This window comes from Nicotiana sylvestris, chromosome 4, assembly GCF_000393655.2.
Source record: "Nicotiana sylvestris chromosome 4, ASM39365v2, whole genome shotgun sequence".
Taxonomy (NCBI): Eukaryota; Viridiplantae; Streptophyta; class Magnoliopsida; order Solanales; family Solanaceae; genus Nicotiana; species Nicotiana sylvestris.
The window spans coordinates 73516645-73537589 of record NC_091060.1 but is presented as its reverse complement, the minus strand read 5'-3'; the positions used below and the strand labels follow the sequence as shown (position 1 = coordinate 73537589).

At 39.4% G+C, this 20945-nt stretch overlaps 1 protein-coding gene across 1 annotated transcript; it reads left to right on the top strand.

The window, feature by feature from the left end:
• The first annotated feature begins 3196 nt into the window (after positions 1 to 3196).
• On the top strand, positions 3197 to 16560 carry LOC138889698 (uncharacterized). The gene is made up of 2 exons (XM_070173034.1): positions 3197 to 3429; positions 15921 to 16560. Exons 1-2 carry the CDS (start codon positions 3197 to 3199, stop codon positions 16558 to 16560), a joined length of 873 nt encoding a protein of 290 aa, XP_070029135.1.
• The last annotated feature ends 4385 nt before the right edge of the window (positions 16561 to 20945 follow it).

The window sequence follows — 20945 nt, the reverse complement described above, 5'->3', positions numbered from 1 at the left end:
GATGTAATGTGTGTGCGAACTTTCAGGTCATTCGGACGAGGTTTGATAGACTTTTTGATCGAAAGCGTATTTTGAGAATTTTGGGGTTCTTAGGCTCAAATCCATGGTTAATTCGAGGGTTCGATGTTGTTTTAGGTATTTTAAGGATTGATACAAGTTTGGGTAGTGGTTTGTGAATTGTTGGTGCTTTTGGTTAAGGTCTCGGAGGCCTAAGTATGAATTCGGATGGTTGACGGAAGGATTTTGGAGTTGGAAGTTTGCAGCATCAGCTGGTTTTCTGTCATAACCGCACCTGTGGTTTGGGTCCCATAGGTGCGGAGTCATAGAAGCGGCAGAGCAAGCGCAGATGCGGATTTGGGAGCATCAGCAGGTTTCGCATATGCGGGTAATTCACCACAGAAGCGGTACCGCACCGGCAGAAAGGTAACCACAGATGCGAAAATTGGCCTTTAAGTGAAAGTCGCAGATGTAACAATGTCCTCGCAGAAGTGGGACTGTAGAAGCGGTCCCAGGGCCGCAGATGCGGAAATCACTGGGTAGAACATATAAATTCTTGCCTTCACGAAATTTGGCCATTTTTCATCTTTTTCAAAACGGGAAGAAGCTTGGGGAGCACTTTTTAAGAAGGATTATCAGAGGAGTTCATTGGGGTAAGGTCATTAGTCCCTAAACTCATTATTGGAATGATTTTTATCTATTTAAGCATGAAAATTAAGGAAAATCAGTGGTAATTGAGGGGTTAGGGCTTGACTAATTGGAGACCTTTGAAAGACGATTTGAGGGACAAATTGAGGTTCGATTTTTGTACTTTTGATATGACTGAACTCGTGAGAGTGCGAGGTTTCTGGAAATATAAATTTTACCCGATTCCGAGACGTGGGCCTGAGGGGCATTTTGGTCATTTTACATAATTCCACTATTAGCTTAGAATTTAATTGTAGAATCCGTTATTTGAAATGTTATTTACCTTATGCAATTGAATTGAATAGATTTGGGTCATTTGGAGTCGAGTATTCATTGCAAGAACGTGGTCTCGGGTTGATTTTGAGACGGTTCGGTAAGTGGCTTGTCAAACCTTGTGTGGGGGATCTTCCCCTTATAATTAGTATATTTTGTAATTGAAATGCCTTGTACGTAAGATGACGAGTGTGTACTTGTGCTAATTGTTGGAAATCCGATTTTCATTAATCATTCACTAATATGTTTCATTTCTGTTTTTATTACTTGCACTATTAAGTCTGTCGTTAGCCTAGGAAAGCATGTCTAAGTGGCTTAATTTCTTTATTTGCTCAACCTGCCTTACCTGAATTCAGTGCAACATGCTAGGATAGAATCACTTGTTTACCTTGATATGAAATTTGTCATCTCTGTATATTTTCGTGTTGCTGCTGCGTATTTATTTTGGGACTACGGATGTGGGATACCGGTAGATTCCCCTGCACAGTTATATGGAACTACGATAATGCACCTGGTAGATTCCCCTAGTACTGGGTATTTACATTTGGGACTACGGAATGGGATTCCGCTAGATCCCCGCACACTATGAGTTGGACTACGGGATAGTATCCCTAGAGACTTGTCGGATATGTGTGTTTGGGACTACAGGACGGTATCCTAGAAGATCCTCGATTTGTTATCATTGGTGCTATGTTGTATTTCCTTCCATGTTTACCTTGCTTCTGTATAGTTGTTGTTGTCCTGTATATCATGTGTTATTTTCACTATTCTATACTATTCTATATCCTCAGTAGGGCCCTGACCTTCCTCGTCACTACCCGACGAGGTTAGGCTTGGCACTAACTTAGTACCGCTGTTGTGTACCCGTGCCCTTTCTGGGCATGTTTTTCATGTGCAGATCCAGATACCGCTACTCAGGCCTACCATCCTTGAGGGAGGCGACTGCTCTAGAGACTTCAAGGTACATCTGCCCCGTCCGCAGATCGAGGAGTCCCTTTCTATTCTAGCTTTTAAAAATTTCCTTCTGTATTTATTTCGCTTGTTAGATATTCTGGAGTTAGATATTGTAGATATCCAAAGGCTTGTGGTTTCGTGAGTTTCCGGGTTATGCGATAGTGTACTTGATTCTGAGAACGTTGTGTTGTATATGCCGAGCGGCACTTTTAAACCCTGTTTTTATCACTCTTCATTCTGTTTTTAATTTGTTTTTATTCCGCATTTTAGTTATCTTCCGTAATTTAGGTTTACCTAGTCGTAGAGGACTAGGTGACATCACGATAGTTCACGGTGGGCGAACTAGGATAGTGACAAGTTGGTATCAGAGCTCTAGGTTCATAGGAGTCATGGATCACAAGCCAGTTTATTAGAGTTTCGCTGATCGGTACGGAGACGTATGTACTTTTCTACGAGAGGCTGTGTAACTGTTAGGAAAATTCTACTTTATTTGACTTCCTTGTCATGCGATATTTTGACATCATAATTCTAAACTTCTGTCTTCTATTCTCTCACAGATGGTGAGGACACGTGCTACCCAAGATGATCAGGCACTCGTGCCCCCTACTACAGCCATCAGGGGTCGGGGTAGAGGCCAAGGACGCGCACGTGGTGCAGCCAGAGCACTTGCGCAAGCTGCCGTTGAGGTACCACCAGCAGTTCCAGCCAGAGTCCAAGCACCTAACACGCCTACTTCTACCACTACTCCTGCTCTTCAGGAGACTTTTCCACAGTTCATGATAATGTACACCACTCTGGCTCAGGTAGGGTTGCTTCCCCTTGCTGCATCTATATCTCAGGTCGAGGGAGGAGCACAAACTCCCTCCGCCCACACTCTTGAGCAGCGAGTGCATGTTGAGCAGGTCCCTGAGATTATTCCTGTACCGCCTGCATAGCTAGTTCAGCCCGAGGACAGGGCAGCAGCTTCCGAGGAGGAGCAACTGAGGCTTGAGAGGTTCAAGAGGTACAAGCCTCTTATATTCAGCGGTCTAGCATCGGAGGATGCTCTAGGATTTCTACATGAGAGTTACCACATTCTCCGTACCATGGGTATATCAGGATCGAGCGGGGTTTTCCTTCACTACCTTCCAGCTTCGAGGAGCCGCCTATGAGTGGTGGCACACCTATGAGTTAGACAGTCCGGATGAGGCTGCTTCACTAACTTGGACTCAGTTTTCAGATCTGTTCTTGAGAAAGCCTCAGGGACGCATGGCGCGCAGAGTTTGAGCATTTGCGCTAGGGTGCTATGACTATCTCAGAGTATGCTGTCCGTTACACCAATTTGGCTAGGCATGTACCAGCCTTGGTTTCTACTGTTTGCGAGAGGGTTAGCCAGTTTATTAAGGGCCTTATTCCTAGCATCAAATCTAGCATGGCTCGTGAGTTGGAGATGGATATTTCTTATCAACAGGTGGTGAGCATTTCTAGCAGGATTAACGGTATGTATGCAAGGGAGAGAGAGGAGAGGGAAGCCAAGAGGTCTCGAGAGTCGAGCCATTATCTAGTGTCCGTGCCCCAGCAGCCAGTCGTCATGGTAGGGGTTATATGATTCGCCCTGTTCATTCAGCTCTTCCAGCAGCCAGTGGTGTTCCAGCTCCTCCTAGGCTCCAGGAGCCTTATTATGCACCTCCAGTATCTAGTGCGCCTCCTACGCGGGGTGCTTTCAGAGGTCAGTCCAGCAGACCTGGCCCGAGCCAGTCACAACCACCACGTCCTCCCAGAGCTTGTTTTGATTATGGTGACACATATCATATGGTGAGGGATTACCCCAGACTTGGGAGGGGTGCACCTCCACAGACTTCTCAGCCACAACGTGCCCCGCAGAGTTCTCAGGCTATGGTTACGGCTCCAGTTGCTACCCCACCTACTCAGCCAGCTAGAGGTGGAGGTCATGAAGGTAGAGGTGGAGGTCATGGAGGTAGAGGTCGCCCTAGAGGGGGAGGCCAGGCGAGATACTATGCCCTTCTTTCCCGTACCGAGGTTGTTTCCCCCGATTCTGTCATCATAGGTATTATACTAGTTTGTCATAGAGATGCATCGGTTCTATTCGATCCAGGCTCCACTTACTCTTATGTGTATTCTTATTTTGCTCCGCATTTGGGTGTATCTCGGGATTCTTTGAGTTCCCTTGTTTATGTTTCTACTCTTATGGGAGATTCTCTTATTGTGGACAGTGCTTATCATTCTTGTTTGGTTGCTTTTAGTGGTTTTGAGACCCGAGCCGATCTATTGTTACTCAGTATGGTAGATTTTGACATTATCTTGGGCATGAACTGGTTGTCGCCCCATTATGTTATTCTTGATTGTCACGCCAAAACTGTGACGCTAGTCATGCCAGGTGTGTCGCGTGTTGAGTGGAGGGGTACTTTAGATCACACTCCCAATAGAGTTATTTCTTTTCTTAAAAATCAGTGTATGGTTGAGAAGGGGTGTGACGCGTATTTAGCTTATGTGAGAGATGTCAGTATTGATACCCCTTCAGTTGATTCAGTCCTAGTAGTACGTGATTTTCCCGATGTATTTCCAGCTAATTTTCCAGGCATGCCGCTTAAAAGAGATATTGATTTTGGCATTGATTTGTTGCCGGGCACTCAGCCCATTTCTATTCCTCCGTATCGTATGGCTCCTCCTGAGTTGAAGGAGTTGAAAGATCAGTTACATGAATTGCTTGATAAGGGTTTTATTCGGCCTAATGTATCACCTTGGGGTGCTCCTGTCTTGTTTGTGAAGAAAAAGGATGGTCCTATGCATATATGTATTGATTATCGCCAGTCAAACAAGGTTACAGTGGAGAACAGTTATCCTTTGCCTCGTATTGATGATTTGTTTGACTAGATTCTTGGCGCATGGATTTTTTCTAATATTGATTTGCGCTCAGGTTACCATCAGTTGAAGATTCGGGAGCCAGATATCTCAAAGACTGCTTTCAGGACTTGGTACAGTCATTACGAGTTCCTGGTTATGTCATTTGGGCTAACCAATGCCCCAGCAGCCTTTATGCATTTGATGCACAGTGTGTTCTGGCCGTATCTTGACTCGTTCATCATTGTCTTTATTGATGATATTTTGGTGTATTCCTGGAGTCGGGAAGATCATGAGCAATACCTGAGGACAGTGCTTCTGACCTTGAGAGAAAAGAAGTTATATGCTAAGTTCTTGAAATGTGAGTTTTGGTTGGATTCCGTGGCATTCTTAGGCCACGCAGTGTCAAGTAAGGGTATTCAGGGGGATCCAAAGAAAATAGAGATTGTGTAGAGTTGGCCCAGACCATCCTCAGCTACCGAGATCCGCAGTTTCCTTAGCTTGGTCGGCTACTACCGTCGTTTTGTGGAGGGGTTTTTATCAATTGCAGTCCCTATGACCTGGTTGACCCAAAAGGTTGCTCTGTTCCAGTGGAAAAAGGAGTGTAAGGCGAGCTTTCATAAGCTTAAGACAGCTTTGACCACAAACCCAGTTTTGATATTGCCTTCAGGTTCGGGGTCTTTTATGGTCTATTGTGATGCCTCGATGATTTGCCTCAGAGTGGTGTTGATGCAGGACGGTAGGGTGATTGCCTACACATCCAAACAGTTGAAGATACATGAGAAGAATTACCGTGTTCACAACCTTGAGTTGGCTGCCATTTTTCACGCCCTGAAGATTTGGCGCCATTACTTACACAGGGTTCCTTGTGAGATTTATACTGACCATCGGAGCTTGCAGCACTTATTCAAGCAAAGGGATATAAATTTGTGCCAGAGGAGGTGGTTAGAGTTGCTAAAGGACTATGACATCACTATTTTGTACCACTCGGCACTATGGTGGCCGATGCTTTGAGTCGCCGGGAAAAGAGTTTGGGGAGTTTGGCATATTTACCAGCATCAGAGAGGCCTATGGCGATGGATGTTCAGGCCTTAGACAGCCAGTTTGTGAGATTGGGTCTTTCAGAGCCCAGTCGGGTTCTAGCTTGCGTGGTTTCTCGGTCTTCCTTATTTGATCGTATTAGGGAACGGCAGTATGATGACCCTTATTTGCTTATCCTCAAGGACAAGGTTCAGCACAGTGATGCCAGAGATGTGACTATTGGTGATGATGGGGTATTGAGGATGCAGGGTCAGATTTGTGTACCCAATGTTGATGGGCTCCGAGAGTTGATTCTAGAGGAGGCCCATAGTTCGCGGTATTCCATCCATCCGGGTGCCGCGAAGATATATCAGGATTTGAAACAGCACTGTTGGTGGAGGCAGATGAAGGAAGATATAGTTGGATTCGTAGCTCGGTGTCTCAACTGTTAGCAGGTGAAGTATGAGCACCAGAGACCGGGTGGGTTGCTTCAGCAGATAGAGATCCCGGAGTGGAAGTGGGAGCGGATCACCATAGACTTTGTAGTTGGGCTCCCACGGACTTTGAGAAAGTTCGATGCTATTTGGGTAATTGTGGATCGGTTGACCAAGTCCGCTCATTTCATTCCTGTGTGTACTACTTATTCTTTGGAGCAGTTGGTAGAGATTTATATCTGGGAGATTGTTCGTCTGCATGGTATTCCAGTGTCCATCATTTTAGATAGAGGTACTCAGTTTACATCACAGTTCTGGAGGTCCATTCAGCATGAGTTGGGTACTCGGGTGTACTTGAGCACAACATTTCACCCTTAGACGGACGGACAGTCCGAGCGCACTATTCAGATTCTTGCGGATATGCTCTGTGCGTGTGTGATTGAGTTTGGAGGGTCTTGGGATCAGTTCTTGCCACTGTCAAAGTTTGCCTACAACAACATCTATCAGTCCAGCATTCAGATGGCACCATATGAGGCTTTATATGGTAGGCGGTGTAAGTTCCCCGGTGGGCTGGTTTGAGCCGGGTGAGTCTAGATTATTGGGCACAGACTTAGTTCAGGATGTTTTGGAGAAGGTTAAGGTGATTCAGGATAGACTCCGTATAGCCCAGTCCAGACAAAAGAGTTACGCGAACCGGAAGGTTCGTGATGTTTCCTATATTGTTGGGGAGCAGTGTCTGCTCTGGGTTTTGCCTATGAAGTGCGTTATAAGATTTGGGAAGAAGGGGAAATTGAGTCCAAGGTTTATTGGCCCTTTTGAGATATTGATGCGTGTTGGGGAGGTTGCTTATGAGCTTGCCTTACCTCCTAGCTTGGCAGGAGTTCATCTGCTATTTCATGTTTCGATGCTCCGGAGGTATCACGGTGATCTGTCGCACATGTTGGATTACAGTTCAGTCTAGTTGGACAAGGATCTATCCTATGTTGAGGAGCCAGTGGCAATATTGGACAGGCAGGTTAGAAAGCTGAGGTCAAAGAACATTGCAGCAGTAAAGGTTCAGTGGCGGGGCCAGCCGTTCGAGGAGGCGACCTGGGATACTGAGCAGGATATGCTCAGCCGTTACCCTCATCTTTTCACTACTTCATGTATGGCTCTATGCTCGTTCGAGGACAAACGAATGTTTAAGTGTAGGAGGATGTGACGACCCAGCTGGTCGTCTTAAGAATTAACGCCTCGATCCCCTATTAATTGCTTTCCCCAAGTTTATTTCTGCTATTTTGATTTGCCAGGACATTCGGTTTTGAGTTTCGGAGAGTTTTGGGACACTTAGTCCCTAAATGAGAGCTTAAGTGTTGGAAAGTTGACCGTAGTCGGAACAATGTAAAGACGACCTCTAAATGGAAAGTTGACCGTAGTCGGAACAGTGTAAAGACGGCCTCTGAATGGAAATCTGATGGTTCTGTTAGCTCCGTTAGGTGATTTCGCGCTTAGGGGCGTGATCGGATTGTGTTTTGGAGGTCCGTAGCTAATTTAGGCCTGAAATGGCGAAAGTTGAATTTTTGGAGTTTTCCGACCTGATAGTGAGATTTTGATCGAAGGGTCGGAATGAAATTCCGAAAGTTGAAGTAGCTCTGTAGTGTTGGATGTGACATGTTTGCAAAATTTTAGGTCATTTAGACGAGGTTTGATAGACTTTTTGATCGAAAGCATATTTTGAGAATTTTGGGGTTCTTAGGCTCAAATCCATGGTTAATTCGAGGTTTCAATGTTGTTTTGGTGTTTTAAGGACTGATACAAGTTTGGGTAGTGGTTTTTGACTTGTTGGTGCCTTTGGTTGAGGTCCCAGAGGCCTCGAGATGAATTCGGATGGTTGACGGAAGGATTTTGGAGTTGGAAGTTTGCAGCATCAGCTGGTTTCCAATCATAACCGCACCTGCGGTTTGGGTCCCAAAGGTGCGGAGCCGCAGAAGCGGAAGAGCAAGCGCAAATACGGATTTGGGAGCATCAACAGGTTCCGCATATGCTTGTAATTCACCGCAGAAGCGGTACCGCAGAAGCGGAAGACTAACCACAGATGTGGAAAACACAGATGCGACAAAGTCCTCGCAGAAGCGGTCCCAGGGCCACAAATGCGGAAATCGCTGGGCAAAACATATAAATTCTTGCCTTTGCGAAATTTAGCCATTTTTCATCTTTTTCAAAATGGGAAGAAGCTTGGGGAGCACTTTTCAAGAGAGATTTTCAGAAGAGTTCATTGGGGTAAGGTCCTTGGTCCCTAAACTCATTATTGGAATAATTTTTATCAATTTAAGAATGAAAAATTAAGGAAAATCAGTGGTAATTTTGGGGGTTTGGGCTTGTCTAATTGTAGACGTTTGAGTGACGATTTGAGGGACAAAGTGAGGTCCGATTTTGGTACTTTTGATATGACTGAACTCGTGAGAGTGCGAGGTTTCTGGAAATATAAATTTTACCCGATTCCGAGATGTGGGTCCGAGGGGCGTTTTGGTTATTTTACATAATTTTGCATATTAGCTTAGAATTTAATTGTAGAATCTGTTACTTGAAGTGTTTTTACATTTTGCAATTGAATTGAATATATTTGGGCCATTTGGAGTTGAGTACTCATGGTAAGAACGTGGTCTTGGGTTGATTTTGAGCCGGTTCGAGGTAAGAGGCTTGTCTAACCTTGTGTGGGGGACCTTCCCCTTAGGATTGGTATATTTGGTAATTGAAATGCCTTGTATGTGAGGTGACGAGTGTGTACTTGTGCTAATTGTTGGAAATCCGGTTTTCATTAAGCATTCACTAGTATGTTTCTTTTCCTATTTTTATTACTTGCACTATTAAGCCTGCCATTAGCCTAGGAAAGCATGTCTAAGTGACTTAATTATTTTATTTGCTCAACCTGCCTTACCTGAATTCTGTGCAGCATGCTAGGCTAAAATCACTTGTTTACCTTGATATGAAATTTGCCATCTCTGTATATTTTCCTGTTGTTGTTGCGTATTTATTTTGGGATTACGGATGTGGGATTCCAGTAGCTCCCCCTTGTATGTTTATTTTGGGACTACGAATGTGGGATTCCGGTAGATCCCCCTGCACAGTTATATGGAACTACGGGAATGCACCTGGTAGATTCCCCTAGTATTGGGTATTTACATTTGTGACTATGGAATGGGATTCCGGTGGATCCCCGCACCTATGAGTTGGACTACGGGACGGTATCCTGGGAGACTTGTCGGATATGTGTATTTGGGACTACAGGACGGTATCATGGAATATCCCCGATTTGTTATCATTGGTGATGAGCTGTATTTCCTTCCGTGTTTACCTTGCTTCTGTACAGTTGTTGATGTCCTGTATATCCTATGTTATTTTCATTGTTTTACTTATTTATACTGTTCTATTCTATTATGTTGAACTTTATAATCTTGTTTAACCTCAATAGGGCCCTGACCTTCCTCGTCACTACCCGACCGAGGTTAGGCTTGGCACTTACTGAGTACCGTTGTGGTGTACTCATGCCCTTTCTGCACATGTTTTTCATGTGCAGATCCAGGTACCGCTACTCAGGCCTACCATCCTTGAGGGAGGCGTCTACTCTAGAGACTTCGAGGTACATCTTCCGCGTCCGCAGACCGAGGAGTCCCTTTCTATTCTAGCTTTTAAACATTTGCCCTTCTGTATTTCTTTCCTTTGTGAGATATTCTAGAGTTAGATATTGTAGATATCCAAAGGCTTGTGGTTCCGTGAGTTTACGAATTTTGGGATAGTGTACTTGATTCTGAGAACGTTGTTGTATATGCCGAGTGGCACTTTTAAAACCTGTTTTTAGCACTCTCCATTCTGTTTTTAATTTGTTTTTATTCCGCATTTTGGTTATCTTCCGCAATTTAGGCTTACTTAGTCGTAGAGGACTGGGTGCCTTCACGATGGTTCACGGAGGGCGAACCGGGGTCGTGACGTTGTTCCTATCAAACTCACAAATATTATTAGAAACATCATAATAAGGGCTCGAATAAGGATAAAAAGAATTAGTACAACCATCCCAATGGCCACCTTGACCATCATACATACTACAAATATTTCACTCAAAGGATTGAGATTGTGTACCGAACTCACTCCTGGGAATATGCTGGCAATTTTTCCACCAGTGGGGTCCTCTACAATATGGACAAGGATCATTAAAGTAAGAATAATCATCATTCAAACAATTTTCATTACAAGATGTCATGTCAAAATAAGAAAAGAAAATACTAACTAAGTAAGAAAATAAAAACCTTGAACAAAAATCAACTAAAAGCTAAACATAGATAAACAATCAATAACTAAGTCCCCGGCAGCCGCGCCAAGAAATATATAGCAACCAAATACACACGCAAGTATACATGGCCGTCATATAATAAAGTGACTTGAAAGTCGGATGTCGAACCCACAAAGACTTAGGCTGATCGTTAACAAAGCAAACTATAATCAATTAATTATCCAAGTTAATCAAGAGTGATATTTTTCCATTAATCTACTATTGCGGAAATTAAACAAGTAACAACTAATTTATCTAGAATGCAAACGTGTATGTTAAGGTTTTAATTCAGAGGAGAGGAAGATTCTAGGGTTGTGGCTGGTTTATAATTCATATTAAGTTCAATAATCACATTAACCGGATCGTTTATATGAATAGCATGTTCTCACAATAATACTCGCTTGTCCATAATATATCAATCCTATATTCCTATGATATTGAGTCTATCATGAACAAATATAATACATTATTCAATTGAGCAAGACTATTAAGTATATTCCTATCCTAACCGTGAAATCTTTCCCCGAGCCATGGGTTCAGAAACAAGCTCTCTTTAACTCTACTCTAATCTAAACACGGCTTTCCCAAGTATAGCATAGATAGTAGGGTGAATTGGTAGCTACTACAGTTCACATGTTAAAACTAGAATTAAAGAAATAACCATAAGATGATAATCCGAATTAACGAAGATGTAATTAATAAATGTTAATAATCATGTCAACTACAACCCTATAACGTGAAGTTTAGCTCCACAAAGACATGTAGCAAAATAACAAATCATCCAAAGAACCGTAAATATACTAAGTTTGATGGAAAAATGATGGAATCTAATGAATTTTGGCCTCCACGGCGGCTCCGTTCTCTCCCTTGGTCTAATGTATGTCTCAAAAAACGTTCTCCCCCACAAGTCACGTTCTTTCTTCAACAAGAGTGAGTATGAAGACTATTTATATGGGATAGGATTAGCATGGGGTAAAATAATACAAGCCCACTTCGAAACAGCCTTTTGAGGTTAGCTCTCTCGTGCACTTCCGTGCCTTTTTGCTATACTTCGTTGTTTTTTCGTTTTGAAGATTTTCCTCAGTAGCTCATTCACTCTCTCGTGTGCATGCAAGAGTGAGCGAGCAAAGTCGTTCTTTTGTCTTTTGGTCCCAAATCAACTGTTTTTGCTCATATTTCGTCCAACTTGCTCCTACACATAAGAATGCACGTAATGAACATAAATCACTACAAAAATCATGTAACCTACCGTAACCACAAAAGTTATGAGATGAAAGTACACCAAAAAATATGCATTTTTGGCCATTTATCAGTGACTCTCAGAATGTCCCAACTCTCTTAGAACAATATCTGATTCCCTTCTTCATTTAAAAGTGTATGAAAGTAAGTTTACCATCTCTGTTTAATCTGGGTCTCTCCCATTAATACTCTACCATTCTCGTCCTTGATGCACCTCACATGATTCCGATTTCGAGTCTTCCTCTCTCTCGCCTTGGCCAGTCGGAATAACTTTTTCTCCTCACCTTTGGCCCCTAGTTCCTCGTACAAACAACCAAAGTCTGAAGTCTTAGCCTTTGTGATCGCCAACTTTGCCTCCTTCCTATCTACCATATACATCTCTTTGTTCGCTTTTCTCTCCTCCTCGCATGTGCTCCCTATTAACTTCAGGTACGCCGCCTTCTTTGCTTCCAGTTTACCTTTGAACACTTCATTCTACCATCAGTCACCTTTGTGCTCGCCATAGTATCCCGTTGAGACTTATAACACCTCTCTCACCACCTCCCTTCCATCGTCGACCACATATCGCTCGTGTACCCACTCCTCCTCCAGGCTACCATAGCCGATAACCTCCCTTCCAACTCCTGAGTTTTATCCTTAGTCAAGGCTCCTTACCTGATCCTCGACCGTCCTTGTGCAGACCACTTTTCCTCTTTATCATGATATCGACGTCCATCACCAAGAACCTGTGCTGTGTCACGAGGATTTCACTCGGGATAACCTTGCAATCCTTGCACAACCCTCTGTCACACCTCCTAAAGAGAAGATAATCAATCTGAGTCGTTTCCACGTACATTAGAAAGTAACCAAATGCTTAACTAGTAGTTCTAAAAACTGAATATATCTGAATAGAGTAGAATTGTCAAAATGAACTTGGTCTGTGGGGCAAGCCCAACCAAGTCTGCTACTTATAGTAGGGTTGGGTGAAGACTTTTTAAGTCCATTTAAAATTGAGGCTTATAAATCTAACCCAAGTAAGCTCTCTAAGCCTGAGGCTTGATCAAGGTTGGGTCTGGGCCAGTCCGTAGGCCTAAAATAACCTAATTAAGACTTATAAATCTAACTCAAGTAAGCTCTCTAAGCCTGAGGCTTAATCAAGGTTGGGTCTGGGCCAGTCCGTAGGCCTAAAAAAATCTAATTCATATATATATATATATATATATATATATATATATATATATATATATATATATATATATATATATATATATATATATATATGAGCTAAATTTCATTACATGGTTAACTGGTTATGTCGTAACTCAAAAGTGTTCACTAAAAGCCCAACCCTAAATTGCTCATTTGCCTTCCAAAAACACACCAGCCAGGCAGCCACTAAGTCACTAATGCATGCCTCTATCCCCCTCAACCGGCATTGTCCTTTCTTCTACGGCAATGATCAATTCTGGCTTAATTAACATTTGTGAATGATTAACTAAATAACACTGCATACAAATTATAGATGAAGATGAAGATGTTAAGATAACAGTATCATAAGCGAGTTTGAAATTGCATACAAATTATAGATGAAGATAAAGTTGTTAAGATAACAGTATCATAAGCAAGTTTGACTTGATGATGTATTGTTGTTGGGTAATTGTTATTTTATGATTTCATCAGTTTAATAATTAATATTGTCCTCCTCATTTATATTATGTAATAATCTATTATAAAATATTGTGAAGATTCGCGTGGAAGTCTTGGTTGATCCAAAGTTAACTGTATATATAGTTACAAATATTATGTGTTGCTTTATTACTCTATATTTCAATGAAGTTGTCAGCATTTAAATTAAGGGTGTGTTTGGTATAAAGGAAAATATATTCCGTAAAAAATATTTTCTAAGAAAATGTTTTCTTGGAAAATAAGTAGTAATCTTATTCATTTTCCGGTGTTTGGTACGCAAATTAACGAAAATGACTTCTCAAGAGTATTCATAAATAATTTATATATAATAAACATGAAGCCATAAACTTTCAAATCAACAACCTTCCGAACCCACAAATTTCATAAACTTTTGAACCGCTAAGAAAGAGTTTTGGAAATTGTTTCCCTTCTCTTGATAAGAAATATATTTTCCTCCAATTGGAGGAAAATGAGTTTATGAGGAAAATATTTTCAAAAACATTTAAGCCAACCAAACATGGAAAAATTGGAAAATATTTTTCGGAAAACATTTTCCTTCATACCAAACACACCATAAGTCTATTAGTCTAGCACAATGTTTTAAAAAGCGGGGGCGTGAGGCGGGGCGTTTTACCTCTGACGAGGCAAGGTGTAAGCCATAAGACATGGGGCGTAAGTCCCATAGATCTTTAAATTTTACTAATTTCAAGAATTTTAAGATAGTATAAATAAAAAATAGTTATAAAAATTACATTAAAATCAAAAAATTATAACAACTAATCTATTTAAAATACTTGTAAATTATCGACTATGAATAATACAAAAAGTATGACATATATATCATAATATGCAAATTAGTTGCAATGTCGTTACAACTTAAACATCAAAAGTAATATATTCGATACGAAATATTATATGTATCTCTTAATGAGTAATGAATCTTGAATGAATTTCGATATTATAATTTGATACTTTTTTAAAAATACTCCTTTTATTTAATATGCTTTCAATTTGAAAGAGAATTTATATAAAATCATAATTCACAATTTAAATATAATTCTCTAGCATCATTTATTTTTTAGTTTCAACAAGTTAATAAAGTGACACATAATTCACCATACTATACCATGATAACTAATTATTTGTAAATAGTTGTGCTAGCTAATATTTAAAAAAATAATTATAAAAACATTATGGACTATTATGCAATAAAGACATAACAAAAGTTAATAAATAAATATTTTTTAAATGAAAGTTTTATTTAAAGTTTACTATCATAGCAGTCTTAATAAATAGCGTGCAATAATTTTTATTTTAATTATAACATAAAATATTCTCAACTTAATGATTTATGATTAAGAAAAAAGTAATTTTGAATAGTCAACGATTTATTAAGAAATTTTGAGGATTTACAAGGTTAGTTACAAACAATTACATAAAGTTTCTATTAGGTGAGCCTACTACGGTGGGCGTTGGGCATGTTCCGGGCGTATGTCTCGATGGCCGAGGTGTAAGCCTCATGGAACTAAGACCCACATATAAGCCCCGGGGCGTTTTACGAGTGCACCGTCCCTGAGCGAGCACCGGACGAGTCCCAATTCTACCTTTTAAAATAGAGCTCTAGCATCAATAATTATAAATTGACGATGTATGACTACATTCGTGACATTAATGAAAAATAATGTTTGACCTATGACAGCTAGCAAATTCTATTAAATTTAAAATATTTATGGCCTATGATAATGAAATCTGCTCATGATCTAAAACAAAAATCATGTTACGATAAATATCACATTATGGTGGATGTCTACTCTTCTTTCATGATCTTCATCTTAAATGCTTAATGACATATTCAATGACATATTTTGTATGTTCAATGACATATTCCATGACATATTTTCTTCACTTTTTATGCCTATATAAAGGCCTTGTAATAGATAGGAAAATTCACACAATTGAAGAAGAAATAAGAATCTCTCTTCCTCTCTTTCTCTCTATATCTCTTAGTTTGTTTTTGCTTGTTCTATATTGTTATTTTGGGTTATATTTTATAACACGTTATCAACACGAGGCTCTACCATCTCAAGAAGATCTTTGAGAAAATTAAGGTATAACTTTTCTCAAATTTGTATTTTTTACATTATGACTGATATTATGAAAAGAAAGTTCGTTGTCCTTGAAATTTCGGGCAAGAACTATATGACATGGGTATTGGATGCTGAAATCCATTTAGATGCAATGGGTCTTGGAGACGCCATTAAAGATAAAGATAAAGCATCTACCCAAGACTGTGCTAAGGCCTTGATTTTTTTGCATCACCACCTTGATGAAGGGTTGAAAATTGAATATCACACAGTGAAATATCCACTTGTTTTGTGGAATAGTTTAAAGGAAAGATATGACAACTTAAAGTTGGTCACTCTTCCACAAGCACGATATGATTGGGCTCATCTTAGGCTCCAAGACTTTAAGTTTGTTTCTGAATATAATTCTGCTATGTTTAGAATTACTTCAAAATTGAAACTATGTGGAGATAATATCAGTGACTATGATATTCTTGAAAAAACGTTTACAACGTATTATGCCTCCAATATGGTCTTGCAACAGCAGTACCGAGAGAAAGGCTTCACAAAGTACTCTCAGTTGATTTCTCTTCTACTTGTGGCTGAACGAAATAATGAATTTCTTATGAGAAATCACGAAAATCGACCCACCGGGTCTACACCATTGCCTAAAGAGGATGTGGTGTATTCCCATTATGCTAATCGTGGAAAAGATCGTGGTCATATTCGTGGTCGTGGTCATGGCCATATCCAAGGAAGAAATTTTCCTGGTGTTAATCATCCTCCACCGAAAAATAACTTCCAAAAATGGAAAGGGAAAGATGAGAAGCGAAACATAGAGGGTTCAGAAACTAAATGCTATCGTTGCGGTGGAAAAGGGCATTGGGCAAAAATTTGTCGCATACCTAAACATTTGGTTGAGCTTTATAAAGCATCTCTGAAGAATAAAGGCCCTCAAGCCAATCTTGTCTATGACAATGAATTTGACATCACCCATTTGGATGTGGCAGATTTTTTTGAGCACCCTGATGAAAAAATAAACCACTTGATCGGTGATGGATCTGTGGTTAGAGATGATTGAGTAATTTAATTTTTATGCTTTGCTACTCGTAGTATGTAATGAATAAGCATCTTGTAATTTTTATTTCACTTTATAATTCTTCTTATGTAGTTCTTAAGAATATTTTTATTTCCGAAATTTTATAAATTTCACAAACAAGGAGTAATATCCTATTAATTAGTATTCTAGTCGCAGTGATCTTTTAAAAAATTTAACTTTCTTTATGTTGCTTTAATTCTCTTTAAGAAAAGGTTTACAAACACCCTAGAACAACTTTTGTTACTTCACCCTCAATTTTTTTATGAGTATATTCTTTTCTTACACGGATCAATTATTTTTCATACAATGTGTAGGAAAATGCAAATAATTTATACATGTAAATAAATTTGTTGTAGTTGTATTAGTCATATGTGTACTTGTATTATTTTTTGCGTATTATTTGTATAATAATTAGAATTTGTTAGAAAATGCATTAAAGGCTTATATTCAATTATTGGTTTAACTTTATTTCTTTTCCATTTTTCTCTAAAAATAATAATATTTATTCATATACTTCTTTTGTATGTCAAACTACAGGAAGAAAATATGGATATATTTCAAAGCAAACTCGGATCAAAGTTCAATTGTAAAACTATTTGCTTAATTGATTCATGTACGACACAAACAATATTCAAAGAGAAGAAATATTTCCCTCATTTAAGTATGTGTAAGGCAGATATTACTACAATTTCTGGTAGTAGTAATCTAATTGAAGACTCTGGAAGAGCTACTATAACTCTGCCTATGGGAACAATAATTATCATAGAGAATGCAATGTTCTCCTCCAAGTTCAAGAGGAACTTGTTGAGTTTTAAAGATATCCGCAGAAATGGATTTCATATTGAGACAATAGATGAGAATAATATGGAATATCTCATCGGTACCAAGAATGTCTCTAGCCAGAAAAGATTTATTGAGAAGTTCTCATCTTTATCTTGTGGCCTGTATTGGACAAAAATTAGTGCAATTGAGGCACATTCTACCTTAAACCAAAAGGTTACTGCTTCCAATATTTTTGTACTTTGGCATGATCGATTGGGTCATCCTGGATCAATTATGATGAGACGAATCATAGAAAACTCAAATGGGCATCCATTAAAGAATTTGAAAATTCTTTTAAATAATGAATTTTCTTGCACTTCTTGTTATCAAGGCAAGTTAATTATAAGACCATCACCAACAAAGGTTGGGATTGAGTCCCCTGCGTTTTTAGAACGTATACAAGGGGACATTTGTGGACCTATTCACCCACCTAGTGGGTCGTTTAGATATTTTATGGTCTTAATAGATGCATCTTCTAGATGGTCTCATGTATGCCTATTGTCATCTCGCAACCTCACGTTTGCAAAATTAATGGCACAAATAATCCGATTACGAGCACCATTTCCCGATAATCCAATTAAGTCTATTAGACTTGATAGTGCTGCTGAGTTTTCATCTCAAGCATTTAATGATTATTGCTTATCAATTGGGATAAAAGTGGAATATCCTGTAGCTCATGTTCACACTCAAAATGGCCTTGCAGAGTCTTTAATTAAACATCTGCAATTGATAGAAAGACCGTTACTCATGAAAACAAAGTTGGCCACTTCTGTTTGGGGCCACGCCATTTTGCATGCAGCAATGCTAATTTGTCTCAGACCGACAAATTATCACAAATATTCCCCGTTGCAATTAGTTTCGGGTCATGAACCTAATATATCTCATCTAAGAATTTTTGGATGCATTGTATATGTGCATGTAGCACCCCCATATCGCACCAAGATGGGTCCCCAAAGAAGGTTAGGGATATATGTTGGGTTTGAATCGCCCTCCATTATTCGCTACCTTGAAACATTAACGGGAGATTAGTTCACTACTCGTTTTGCAGATTGTCGATTCGATGAGGCATTTTTCCTAAAATTAGGGGGAGAAATTAGTGAAACCAAACGTGAAATTTTGTGAAAAAATGCATCATTGTCTCATCTTGATCCACGTGCCTCTATTTGTGACACAGAGGTGCAAAAGATTATCCATTTGTAGAAAATAGCAAATCAAATGCCAGATGCATTTACGGATCTGAAAAGGATAACAAAATCACATATCCCTGCAGAGAATATTCCAGTCCGTATTGATGTCCCTATTGGACAATCTTCTAGTGTCATAGATAATGAGTCAAAAGCACGCCTAAAACGTGGCAGGCCATTAGGTTCTAAGGATCAAAATCCTAGAAAAAGAAAAACAAATGATCAAGATGACACTACGAAAGAGTCTCATAATGAAATTCACGATTTAACCAATCTTGAGATTCATGAGGAAATCAATGAGCCTGAGACTCAAGAAAATAAGGAACTATCAATAAATCCAATTGATATTGAGACGAATTTTAATCGAATGGATATAGTGGTGGATTACATCATTGCATATAATGTTGCATCTAGCATTATGCAAGAAAGTGAGGATCTTGAACCTTAATCTATTGGAGAATGTCGACAAAGACTTGATTGGCCAAAATGGCAAGAAGCAATCCAATTAGAGTTAAGTTCACTTGCAAAACGTGAAGTTTTTAGGCTTGTAGTCCAAACACCTAATGGTGTTAAGCCTGTTGGCTATAAATGGGTCTTTGTACTCAAAAGGAATGAGAAAAATGAGGTACAAAGATATAAGACATGCCTTGTTGCACAAGGATTTTCACAAAGGCCTGGTGTCGATTATGAAGAGAGATATTCTCCTGTTATGGATGCTATAACATTCCGTTATCTCATTAGTTTTGTTGTCCATGAAAGTCTTGACATGCATTTAATGGATGTAGTTACAACCTACCTTTACGGCTCACTTGATAATGAGATATACATGAAAATTCCCGAGGGATTTAAAATGCCTAACGCACAGAATTCAAAGTCTCGGGAAATATTTTCAATCAAATTGCAAAGATCTTTGTATGGTCTAAAGCAATCAGGAAGAATATGGTATAACCATCTTAGTGAGAATATTAAAGGAGGGTTATATAAATGATGTCATTTGTCCATGTGTTTTTATAAAGAAAACAACATCGGAATTTGTTGTACTTGCCATATATTTCGATGACATAAACCTTATTGGAACTCCTACAGAACTCCAAATGGCAATTGATTATTTAAAGAATGAATTCGAGATGAAAGATCTCGGAAAGACAAATTATGTCTCGGTTTGCAAATTGAACATTTGACAAATGAGATTTTTGTTCATCAATCTGCCTACATTAAAAAGGTATTGAAACGGTTTTACATGGATGGAGCACATCCATTAAGTGCTCCGATGATTGTTCGATCACTTTATGTGAATAATGATCCGTTTCGACCTCAAGAAAAGAATGAAGAGCTTCTTGATCCTGAAGTACCATATCTTAGTGCAATTGGTGCACTAATGTATCTTGTTAACACTACAAGGCCTGACATAACTTTTTCGGTTAATGTCTTGGAAAGATATAGCTCTGCTCCTAGAAGGAGACACTGGAATGGGATCAAACACATATTGCGATATCTAAAAGGGACTACCGATATGGGCTTATTTTATGACAATAATTGCAATCCCGATCTTGTTGGTTATACCGATGCTGGGTATTTATCTGACCCGCATAAGGCTCGATCTCAAATAAGTTATGTGTTTACATGTGGCGGCACTGCCATATCTTGGCGATCGACTAAGCAATCAATCGTGGCTATTTCTTTAATCATGCTGAGATAATTGCTATTCATGAAGCAAGTCGAGAATGTATTTGGTTGAGGTCTATAATACATCTTATCCGAGACAAATGTGGTTTGAAGTGTGAAAAACTACCCACAATTTTGTATGAAGACAATGTGCATGCATAGCCCAATTGAAGGGAGGATTCATAAAAGGAGATATGACAAAGCACATTTCACCAAAGTTATTTTTTACACATGGTCTTCAAAAGAATGGTGATATCAATGTGCAACAGATTCGTTCAAGTGATAATATGGCTGATTTGTTCACCAAATCTTTACCAACATCAACCTTCATGAAACTGGTGTACAAAATTGGGATGCGAAGGCTCAAGGATATGAGTTGATGCTCTCATCAGGGGGAGTTAATACGCATTGTACTCTTTTTCCCTTACAAGGTTTTGTCCCAATGAGTTTTCCTTATAAGGTTTTTAACGAGGCAATAAAAGGGCGTATTTCTAATCATGTGTACTCTTTTTCCTTCACTAGGATTTTTTTCCCATATGGTTTTTTCCTAGTAAGGTTTTAACGAGGCACATTATCTTTGGACATCCAAGGGGGAGTGTTATGATAAATATCACATTATGGTGGATGTCTACTCTTCTTCCATGATCTTCATCTCAAATGCTTAATGACATATTCAATGACATATTTTGTATGTTC

What these genes read in the sequence shown, in the direction of transcription:
- LOC138889698 (XM_070173034.1), top strand. Translation starts at nt 3,197, where the DNA reads ATGACTATCTCAGAGTATGCTGTCCGTTACACCAATTTGGCTAGGCAT. An exon ending in GAGGAGAGGGAAGCCAAGAG is followed by an intron (nt 3,430 to 15,920) that starts GTCTCGAGAGTC and finishes TGCTATGTTTAG; the next exon opens with AATTACTTCAAAATTGAAAC.